The sequence below is a fragment of the Quercus robur genome, chromosome 2, assembly GCF_932294415.1.
Source record: "Quercus robur chromosome 2, dhQueRobu3.1, whole genome shotgun sequence".
NCBI classification, from domain to species: Eukaryota; Viridiplantae; Streptophyta; class Magnoliopsida; order Fagales; family Fagaceae; genus Quercus; species Quercus robur.
In genome coordinates this window covers 50,298,529-50,309,353 of record NC_065535.1, presented here as the reverse complement: position 1 = coordinate 50,309,353, position 10,825 = coordinate 50,298,529, and the positions used below count along the sequence as shown (strand labels likewise).

Genomic DNA, 10,825 nt, shown 5'->3' with positions numbered 1-10,825 from the left:
CGCATTTTTGTTGCAAACTTTTAAAATATAAATGTATTATACACGCAATAAATCCTTATCGTTCTTTTTCCATTTTTGTAATTTATTGCCAAAATTTTGCAATTACTTTTCTTGAAAGATGTCGAGTCATTCCCATCCGAATGCCTATTATATTATACACACATACCGTATTTTACTAATCACTATCCCAAATTAGATTTCAATAATCAGAGCATTTTTTATTTTTATTTTTTTTGAAGGCAAACTACAATTAACCCCCTTAAAGATTAGGCTAATGAACAATCAGGTCTAAGATATTTAAAAACTAATTAATTTGATCCATAAATTGTTGATCTTTGTTTGCATCTCTCTCACGAGACCAAATTGGTCAATTTTCAAGCCCAAACCTAAAGCTATCCTTTTGCATAGAAAAGCAGTAGTACTTTTTATTTTGATGGATTGGGATATGGAACATGTATTGGAAATGAATTTTTTTTTTTGGGGGATGAATATTGGAAATGTATTTATCTCACCAAGGAGCGTTAGTATTGGTAATGCTAAAAAATTATATTGCTATTTTTAACACCATAAAATACAAATTTATGACTACATTAGTGGAGCCAAAACTAAATAATTTAGCTCCACAGTTACAGTGTACCGCCAAAAGTGGCTACTGTGCGCGATAAAAAAGTATTATTAAATTACATGTTCACACTGTTTTATATTAAATATATTATTTTATTTATGTATTTATACTCGTTTGTAGTAAATATATTATTTTATTATAGTGAATATATTATTTTATAGTATTGAACTTATGTTAGATATTTTGTAAAATAAATAGATAAAATAAATAAGGGAGTTTTTTTTTTGGCTAATAGTTAAATTTATGCCTCCACGTGGATGCTCTAAAATGCATAAAAAGATTCTGACATGACCCAAGCCTAATTTAACCTTATCTCCTCCAATAAGATGGAACATACCATATATCAACAGAAAAAGAGAAGCGCACCCACAAACCTTAAGAACCAAACAAATTCAGTATTAAAGTGGGGACATACGCATTGTCCAGTTTCATTGCTCTAAAGCTAGTTTTAGTGCGCCATTACTCTTTGCCTTCTGTCTCTCTCTCTCTAGCTAAGCTGCTTTTCTGTACTGCGTTTCTCTTAAGTGGAAAGCTGACCTTCACTGTTTGGAACTCTACATTTGTATTTGTATTTTTTTTTTTTAAAAATAGTAATATATAGTACTAGCTCATGAAGAAGCTGTTGGTGTTGACTATCTGGGTTTTGAAAACATGGCCTTCTCTTCTTTCCTTTGCCACTTTCCAATCTCATTCAAGGTTTGCTTTTTATGCTTTTCAAGAATTATTTAATTCTCTTTACTGTCTGTCTTTGCCAGTTATAGTTTAGTGGCTAGTAATAAAATCACTCATGCTTGCTTGGGTTTCTTTGGACTTGTATTTCAATTTATCTATCTGGGTATCAACAATTATGTGTTCTATATTTTTATTTATTTTAATGGTGTTACAATAGTCGTTTTGGATGAATTTCTGATTGATTGCAAATGGGTATTGGTCATAGTATGGAATTAGTTATATTTTGTTCCAAAAGATAATTCTCTGCTAGATTTGAGATTGCACTTATAAATAGTTTTGTTTTTCTTTGTAATGCCAAATGGGTTCTGATCATAAAAGCCAGCCATTGCACAATGGGATGTATATTTGATTTTTCATTTTCTTTGCTTGCTATATATTTCAACTACCTAGGGTGACGTTTCTTGAAGATTGAGTTTGGTTAATTGAGTTCTGCATAGTGCATACAATCATGAATAATGCCTGCAAATTCATCATCAAGGATGGGACAAGTTAAAAGCGGCAGCCATCATCATATAAAATTTGAAACCAGGGAATTTTCTCCAATCTTAAAATTTATCCTATCCCATCAGTGATAGTGAGGGCTCCAAGTTTTTGCAATGGCCCCAGTTAAGGTGATAAATTTGTGTCATATATGCTGGAAAAATTACAAATCTAGGCATTCCATTTCAACCAAAACTGGGCCTTAGCCGTCGGTACACACAATGAATATTTGGGTGTACTACGATGGATCATCTTTACAGTCCCCTGGTTTTATGTTTGCATTATTTTGGGTAATTTGTAACATGCTGTATAGAAGTGTACCTTTAATTTATATAATGTAGTGCAGGATGTTGCATTGGATTATGCTGTTGACTACTGGTCATGTATATGTTTGAATCATTACTTTGTGTGGAACGTTGTTCCCACCATGTTTGAAAACAATATTCTTTTGGTGTCAAATATGTGATGAATCTCTATTTCTCTTAGGGCATGTTAAAGTAAAATCATCATCATCATCATCATCATCATCATATTACCCTTTGACTAAATGCTGGATGGGACTTTTTTGTTGATAATTCGATAGTTGGGAGAGGGGGGATTTGAACCCTGAACGTTCCCGTTAGAAGCATTAGGAAGTGTTAGTTGAGCTACAAGACTCTTGACAGATGGGACTCACGTCTGTAAAATTTGAATAAATCAGTGAGATACACACATTTAATTTCTTTATTTTTTTGTTCCAAGGAGGTATGAAAGTAGAATTCCATGAACATTCTGATGCAAATTTGAATATTGCTGTTTCTCTATCCCCTTTCCCAGCTGTATAGATCATCTGTTGAATCACTAGCAATTAGGTCCTGTTATTGTTCAAAGGAGTTTAAACTTTAAAGTATGATAAAACATGTGACTAAACATAGGGTTTTTTTTTTTTTTTTTTTTTTTTTTATCTCCCCCCAGTAACTTCGTGCATATTTTCCAACCTTGCCGGTGTTCCTTACAATCAAGTTTCCATTTTTATCATAGATTGTTCACTCAGGGCAGTCTATAACACCACGGCATGATGTAAGAACGGGTTTTTCTCTTAGAAGTAATGGCTCTGAATTTTGTGGCCAACTGGTTGCAAGAGTGGGAGTCAACATGGACAGGGACTGGAGTTTTCTAGGAGGATCAAAAGTTATTTCTACACCAAAATTTGCAAGATGTGCTCTCTATCAAAAAGGCTCTGGAGTGTATGCTTCATGTAATTCATTTTTTGCACCTTTACTACTTTAACATTTGCTTAATGTAGGTACTACTTGCAAAGTTGCATAACTGATTGTAATTCATTTTCTTCCAGTTTTATTTGTTTTAGGGAAGTCTCAAGAGAGGTACATGAGATGAGAACTTAGGATGATATGTTTGAAAAGGCCTTATAATGCAATATACTTTTTGTATCATCTATATACATGTGAAAAAGAAATTCAGAACATGTGCCAGAAGTAAAAACATGTATGTACAGACATACATAAGAACCAATTTACATAATACTAGTGAAACACAGAGACTTAAGAGACATACATGACATGAGAAGTTAGGATGATATGTTTGAATAGAAAGCCTCATAATCCAATATACATTTTGTATCATCTATATACTTGTGAAACAAAAGTTCAGAACGTGTGCTGGAAGTAAAAATGTGTATGTACAGACATACATAAGAACCAGTTTACATAATACTAGTGAAACATAGAGCAAGACTAGAGAAAGCTGTAAATCTTAGTAATGTATAAGATTTGTATAAATTATGATCATTTTATAGCCTCTCCATTGCAGATTTCAAATCGAAAGACAGTTGCAATGACATTTTAAAGCAACTTTATAAGCTTAGTAAATTTTGTTCCCTTAACTTCTAGCAATGTAATCTTTACTAAAAAATAGATGCTATAGGATCCCTAAATAGGCGTCAATAAGTATCAGATCAAGAAAGATGATTTACCATTAGCTATTCTATGACATGATGGCCTCTAGCACCAGGCTTTGTGGGAATTGTATCGGTCTACAGTATCCAAGCTTTCACAGTTAAAAGTCCAAGGTGTTTTGCTTGAATTGGATTTATGCTAAACATGAAGAAGTAAGCCTCTTAAGCTTTTCAACATTTGTTGAATGTATTTTTAGCTGAAATTACTTCACCTGTCTTCTGTCATTATATCACAATGTGATACCTGAGCTCACAATGAAATTATATCAATGCAAGTCATTACTTCATTGAATTTATATAGCTTTCAGCTCAACTCCATTTTTTCATGGTTAACTGTTGGCACCAGAGCAACAGGTTGTGTTGATGATACTTCTACAAGGGACATCTCTGAAGTAGGTATTCTTAGCCGACCCCAATTTGAATACATCCCTATATTTACAATACTTGATAAATAGAATTTGAAGTAATGTTTTCTAATTGGAAAGGTTTCCCATGATGTGGGATACTTCTGGTTAAGTATTGATACACCTTCAGTATGAGGATGTGAGATTTTTTAGCACATTGAAAATAATTGTAAGCAAAAGATAAAAAAAGGCTTATGACATAAATTTTTTGGTATAGTTAAAAACTTGGGATGCTTGAATTGTGAAATATTGTAACCTCAGACCATAGAATACACAATGATTAGAACACACACACACACAAAAGATAAAAAAGGCTTACAACAAATTTTTTGGCATATTTAAAAACTTGGGATGCTTGAATTGTGAAATTTTTAACCTCAGAACTAAAGAATACACAATGATTAGAATACACAGAGAATAGAATACTTATTACTTAATGTGTCCTCACCATATGGTGTCCTACTTCTCCAAGAATTTTTGTGTTGCTCTATCCATATTTATATTTTGTAGGTAGTAGGTATGGTTAGCTGACCCCAAAATATTTGGGATTAAGACTTTGTTGTTATTGTTGTAGGAGATACATATTCTTGATAGAGGTTATTTGAATAATATGCAATCTAGGGGAGCTTTGTAATGAACTTGGAGAGAAGATGGTTGATGGTGGTCTGGAAGTATGTTGGCATTTCTAATGCATGCTTGAAGAAACATATGAACTTTCTGCTTTAGTGTTCCCCCTTCCCACAAATTTTTCCTTACTATAACTGCTACAGCCTTGTATCCTCTTGCTTTTTTACTGGATTCCAAAAGGCATCAAGTTGAAACTCATCTTGCATTTTCAATCCTTAGGGGCACCTTTATTGTGGCAGAGATTTTTTTCCTGCCTATTAGTTCAATCTTTGTAATTCTGAAGATCCCCCTTTTTGTTATACTTACCCAAATTTAGGGTGAACAACAATGCCTTGTGCTTGGGCAACCAACTGTTCAGATATATCATTTGGAGCTTTCTGATATGCTTGAGAATGAAGGTTCTGAAAATCACAAAAATTGTAACAAATATTGACTATAATGAGGCATTTTGCATGCTGTTATTATAAGCTTGAGCAGAAATTTCCTTCACTTCTTTGGTTGTGTCAGTGATGACTTTCTTGTCCCTATGTTTCGTTGTCTACATATCTATTTATTTATTTACTTTGCAGTGTTGTCAGGTTCTCAACTGGCTAGCAGTGTTTTTTCATTGGGAACAGTAGCTGTTCTCCCATTTTACACCCTCATGGTTCTGGCTCCTAATGCTGAACTGGTATGTTTATTGTATTAATTTGAGATTGGCACTCATTGTCAGTTCTTCAGTTTCTGTTTATCATGTGGATCATACAATTTGTTCTTGAATTTTTCATATAATTCCTCAGTTGATGTATAGTTCCAGACATATAGATGTATGCTTTATTTATATTTATTTTTTAAATAAAATACTTTAATTAATAAGAAAAAAACAATTAGTAAAGGAAAAAATTACAAGAATTACAATTTTAGAATAAGACTATCTATGAATTCTAAAGAGGGCAAGAAGGAAAATTTCATAACACTATCATCTAATCATTATAAATCCCTTCATATAGACTGTTTGATCTTATGGGTTGGCTGTTCCACTTCATCAAAAGTTCTACTATTTTGCTCACGCCAAATTGTCCACAAGAAGCACAAACAAGCTGCGTTCTAAGCGTTAACATTTCTATGCTTTTGAAAAGTCCTACTCCAAGAGCTTGACATTTGAGTCACCATCCTTGGCAAAATCCATGAAACTTCAAATAGTTTCCACACAGAAAAACCAAATAATCCTCCTCACTACCAAGCATTAAAGTAGAATATGTTCCATTGATTCCCCCACTACTCTTATCCACAGACTCCAATTGGTAAATTGAGGATTTGATCTTATTAGTTACAATCTGGGAAAAACATCTTTCAGACAAAGCTCCCCACACTACAGATCATACCAGAATTGAATTTGTGTACCATCCCCATAGAGAATTTTATATAACGTGAAAAAGTATCTCACCACTGCTTCCTCAAAGTTTTTCCAATGACTAACCCAAGCTTCACCATGTTTGAGAGAGAGAATTTTCCACAGCACCTGTCTTCTTTGGTTTATTTCTTTACCCGTCAGGGTGCAACCTAGCGGTTGGAGGCTTGGGTGAGCTGTAGACCTAAACATCCTGGATTTGATCCCCATAGGAGTTCCTTTGGATTACCTGATACATAGTTCTGACGGTGGGGTTGTGTATCCATGGTTTACTCCTCAGGGGTGGGTCCAAAGGGCCCTACCTTAGTGAGGTTCCACATCATCAAAAAAAAAAGAAAAAAAAAAAAAAAGAAAAAAAAAAAAAAAACTGCATCAACTTCATTGTAGCTGTGGTGGTTGAATTTCACAATAATTTATTTTGTATAATGTAGATCACAAAATTCCTATTATATCGAGTGCTTATCACTTCATTTAAACCTTACTTCACAATATTAAGTTTACTGATTCATGTGTTTACATTCTTCTCTTTCTTTCTAAATCCATATGTTCCACTAGCTTGTAAATCCATTTTTTGTCAGTTGGTGCTCCTAATTGATTTAATCATGCATAATTCAGACTAAAAAATCTGTGGAAAGTAGTATACCATACGTAGTGCTTGGACTTCTATATGCATATCTACTATACCTCTCTTGGACGCCTGAAACACTCCGGATGATTTTTGCAAGTAAATACTTGCTGCCTGAGGTGTGTATTTAACTACCAAATTTGGATTCAACAGTTTTTATTTTTTATTTTTTATTAATAAATTTAAAAATTCTTATGTTATATCTTTTTTTCTTGTGTGCTATGTGCAGCTGCCTGGCATCGCAAAGATGTTCTCAAGCGAGATGACTTTAGCTTCTGCATGGATTCACTTGTTGGTTGTAGATCTCTTTGCTGCAAGGTCTCTCTCTCTGTCTCTCTCTGTCTTTCTGTGTTGTTGGTTGTAGTTCTAAGCTCTAACACTTCACTGAATTCAGGCAGGTTTTTCATGATGGACTGGAAAACCAAATTGAGACTCGGCATTCAGTTTCTTTTTGCCTGCTTTTTTGTCCCATTGGAATCCTTACTCATGTCATCACCAAAGCACTGACCAGAAGGTCCAGAAATGCCTGACACAGCATGATGATGATTTACTTTGCAGAAACAATCAAACAATGAATTCATTAGAATTTGAAAATTTTTCAAAACTCTGATTGGAACAAATGTTGTTTCAAAGATCATCAGATATTAATAAAGGCTGAGTTTTCTTGTTTCCTTTCATCAAAACTCTAATTGGAACAGATATTGTTTCAAAGATCATCAGAAATTATTAAAGGCTGAGCTTTCTTGTTTCCTTTCATGAAATATTAAATTTACATGACTGGTCATTTGTCTCTATTTGGATTCAAATCATCACAATATGGATGAACATATAGCACTTCTTCCTTGAGTTGTACCCCAAATTTCTGATCAACTCTTTCCTTGACAAAAGCAATGAGGTCAAGCATGTCTTGAGAAGTTGATCCACCAGAATTTATAAAGAAATTTGCATGGATGTTGGATACCATGGCTCCTCCCACTCTAAAACCTTTCAATCCAGCTCTCTCAATCAACTCAGCTGCTGCAATTCCCAAATTAGGTGGATTTCGGAACACTGAACCAGCACTACGTTCACCTATCGGTTGAGATACTCTCCTCCTGTAAATCAAACCACACCCCTTAAGCATCTCCTAGTAAACAAAATTCTTCAAGGAAGCATAATAATATTTTAATGACTACCTTACTAGATATTCCTGTAGTCTTCTTTTTGCTGATCCCGAAGGCTGCAGCTTGAACATGACTGCAACAATGCTTCCCAAGTCTTTCATAAATTTAAATGGTGATGTTCGGTAGCCAAATTTGAGATCGATTCTGTTTAGCGTCTGAAAACTTCCATCATTCTTTACAATTTCTACACTATCAACAACATCAGCAGTCTCCTTCAATCAATAAGAACATTGGCAAACCAATTAGTCCTTCAATCCTGAAACAGTCTCAGAAAACATTTTAACTCAAAAATTAGAACCAGAATTACCTGCCCATTTGCTCCAGCATTCATATAAGTTGCTCCTCCTACAGTCCCAGGAATTCCTCCAGCAAATTCAAGGCCTGTGAATCCTTCATTTGAGCATTGCATGCCCAATTTATTAAATTGAAAACCGCTTCCAACTCTATAAATACCGGGTTCATTGCTCTCCAAGAACTCAATCCGGTTCAGAATAACACAACCATCAAAACCCAAGTCGTCAAAAAGACAATTTGAGCCTTTACCGATAATAATAAATCGTATGCTGTGCTCATGACAGTATCTGCAACATTTTAACCAACAAAACCATTAGAAGTGTAAATATTATTTCCTTTGGAATCTCTCTCTCAACAGAAAATAGATTAAACCTTGTGTCATACGCATACATATAAAGGCAAAAGTTTTTAAAAGATTTCTAATAATATTATTTAAGTGTTGTGAAAATATGTATTGTAATGTTTAAATACTGAAAATTATCGTTTAAACAACAGTACCAAACGGGATAGTGTACAAGTTTTGCTCTCATCCCTAAAGTTATTTATTTATTGTCATTGAAAAATTAAAATATCAACCATTTTGTCCTTTCAACATGTCTAACGGAATACATATTTTTTAGGGACGAGAAATAGAACCCGACTATATTTTATGAAGAAAAGTGACATAATTTAAGTTCTATTTTCGTCTTTGAAATGTCATTCAGAATTAATTTTTGTCTTTGAAATGTAATTCAAAATTCATTTTTGTCCTCGAACTTAAGAAAAGTGGAAAAATAATAAAATGTATAATATTTTAAAATTTCATGAACAGAAATATGACTTTAAGGTTGTGTTTGGATACTTGAATTTAGATTTCAAATCAATGGATTTGAATAGCCTTGATTCCAAATTTATAAATTTAAAAATTCCTTATTTAGATGTGTTTTATAGTTTATTCCTAAGAGGATTTTAAATTATGGGATTAGATGTTTCAATCCAATGATTTAAAAGTTTAAAATCCTTGATGGCTTAAACTATCAAAACAAAGTATTTGGATTATAATCGTCAAAATCCAAATGCCCATATCCTGCTACAGGCATAATAAAGTTGAAGGATAAAAATAAAACTTAAGCTATTTTTAGGGATGAAAAAGAAAATTTTAGCCTATATTAAATGAAATTTTGTAAATGGTAAGCATTTTAATGAAGCAAAATAAACATAAATTTTTTTTGTAAAATGCCAAAGATCAGGTGACGGATGAGAGCCTGATTGTTACGATTATTTTGTTTGATTTAAATACATGTTTTTTTTTTTTTCCTCAAAAATGTTAATTTATTGTGAGACAGTGAGAGTATAATAATAATAATAATAATAATAATAATAATACAATGAAACAGACAGATTTACATTTATCTAAGACCAAATAAAATAATTCAGATCCACAATCAATCAAACCAGAAAAAGTAGCAAATTGTTAGAAACAAAATTTTTTTTTTCTTTCCCTTTTTTGGGGTCTGGAATAAAAGAAAGAGTGAACCTGATAGCAGAAACAAGCTGGGTTTGATTGTGAACTTTGACAAAATAATTGCAAGGTCCACCAATCCCCCAAGGGCTAAGATCCTTCAAGAGCTTGCTGGCACGAATGAAGTTCAAGTTCAAACCATCCTTGCACTTCTGGGTTTGCTCTTGTTTGCTGTTGCTGTGCTCACATAGAAAGGAGACAGATGAGTTTGTTGGTGATGAATATGAAGTGTGAAATGAAATGGAAGAGTTTTGTGGTTTGGGTTTGGTGAGGTAATTAGCAGTGGGAAGTGAGTGAAGAAGAATATTGGACATAACGTTGGGGGGTTGTCTTCTTGGTTTTTACTAACATCATCAACTCATTGTTGGGAGTAGGATTTCGAGTTTCCACTTCTGTCACTCTAGTCTTGTTGCTTTGTGTGTCGGAACTTGGGAAGTGAAAAGGGTCTTTGGCTGATCAAAGTAATTCTACATTACCTATATGCGCACGTGCTTGGATGCATTTTATGTTAACATCATCAACAATAATTTTCCTCCATTATTTGATTTCTTTCAATATCTTTTTCCTTTTCCTTTTTATTTTTTTAAGCCATATTAATTAAGCAAGCAATTGCTCAAAAGCAATCTTTGAAATTCCCAAATCCAAAGAGATTGGACGTTTACATGAATTATGTTGTGGTTAATAAGACTATCAAGGTACAGAGTCAGGATTTCATCTTTGGAGGGCTAAGAACAAAGTATGAACAAAAACAATGTAGAATGATAATTTTTATAAAAAGTTCAATACTAAATTAATGAGTAAAAATAAAACTATTATATATTTAAAGTTAACAACAAAGATACTCCAATTATTAGTCTTCTATTCCATTTTTGAATGTCCTTAATTAAGATTGATAAAATATGTAGAATGCAATATGATTTAACATATGCTATTTTTTATATAATAATTATGTACATTAAATTAGTCTTTATATTAGCCAAAATAACTCTATTTTTCATCTAGTCAGTTTGTAAACTATGAACTATTTTTT

The 10,825-nt window shown here is 33.0% G+C and overlaps 2 protein-coding genes across 4 annotated transcripts; one reads left to right on the top strand and one right to left on the bottom strand.

The window, feature by feature from the left end:
* The first annotated feature begins 981 nt into the window (after positions 1-981).
* Positions 982-7,587, top strand: LOC126713891 (protein ABA DEFICIENT 4, chloroplastic). 2 transcript variants are annotated; one of them, XM_050413834.1, is made up of 6 exons: positions 982-1,321; positions 2,858-3,074; positions 5,392-5,492; positions 6,828-6,956; positions 7,067-7,155; positions 7,236-7,587. In XM_050413834.1, exons 1-6 carry the CDS (start codon positions 1,277-1,279, stop codon positions 7,342-7,344), a joined length of 690 nt encoding a protein of 229 aa, XP_050269791.1. In that variant the 5' UTR covers positions 982-1,276; the 3' UTR covers positions 7,345-7,587. The 2 variants fall into 2 exon arrangements, with proteins under 2 accessions (XP_050269791.1, XP_050269790.1); XM_050413833.1 differs by having other exon boundaries at positions 986-1,321; positions 7,232-7,587.
* Positions 7,480-10,255, bottom strand: LOC126713890 (uncharacterized). Of its 2 annotated transcripts, none has more exons than XM_050413831.1 (4): positions 9,811-10,255; positions 8,308-8,581; positions 8,013-8,212; positions 7,480-7,931 (listed from the first exon to the last, which is right to left on the bottom strand). In XM_050413831.1, exons 1-4 carry the CDS (start codon positions 10,107-10,109, stop codon positions 7,619-7,621), a joined length of 1,086 nt encoding a protein of 361 aa, XP_050269788.1. In that variant the 5' UTR covers positions 10,110-10,255; the 3' UTR covers positions 7,480-7,618. The 2 variants fall into 2 exon arrangements, with proteins under 2 accessions (XP_050269788.1, XP_050269789.1); XM_050413832.1 differs by having other exon boundaries at positions 8,013-8,209.
* Between the last annotated feature and the right edge of the window lie 570 nt (positions 10,256-10,825).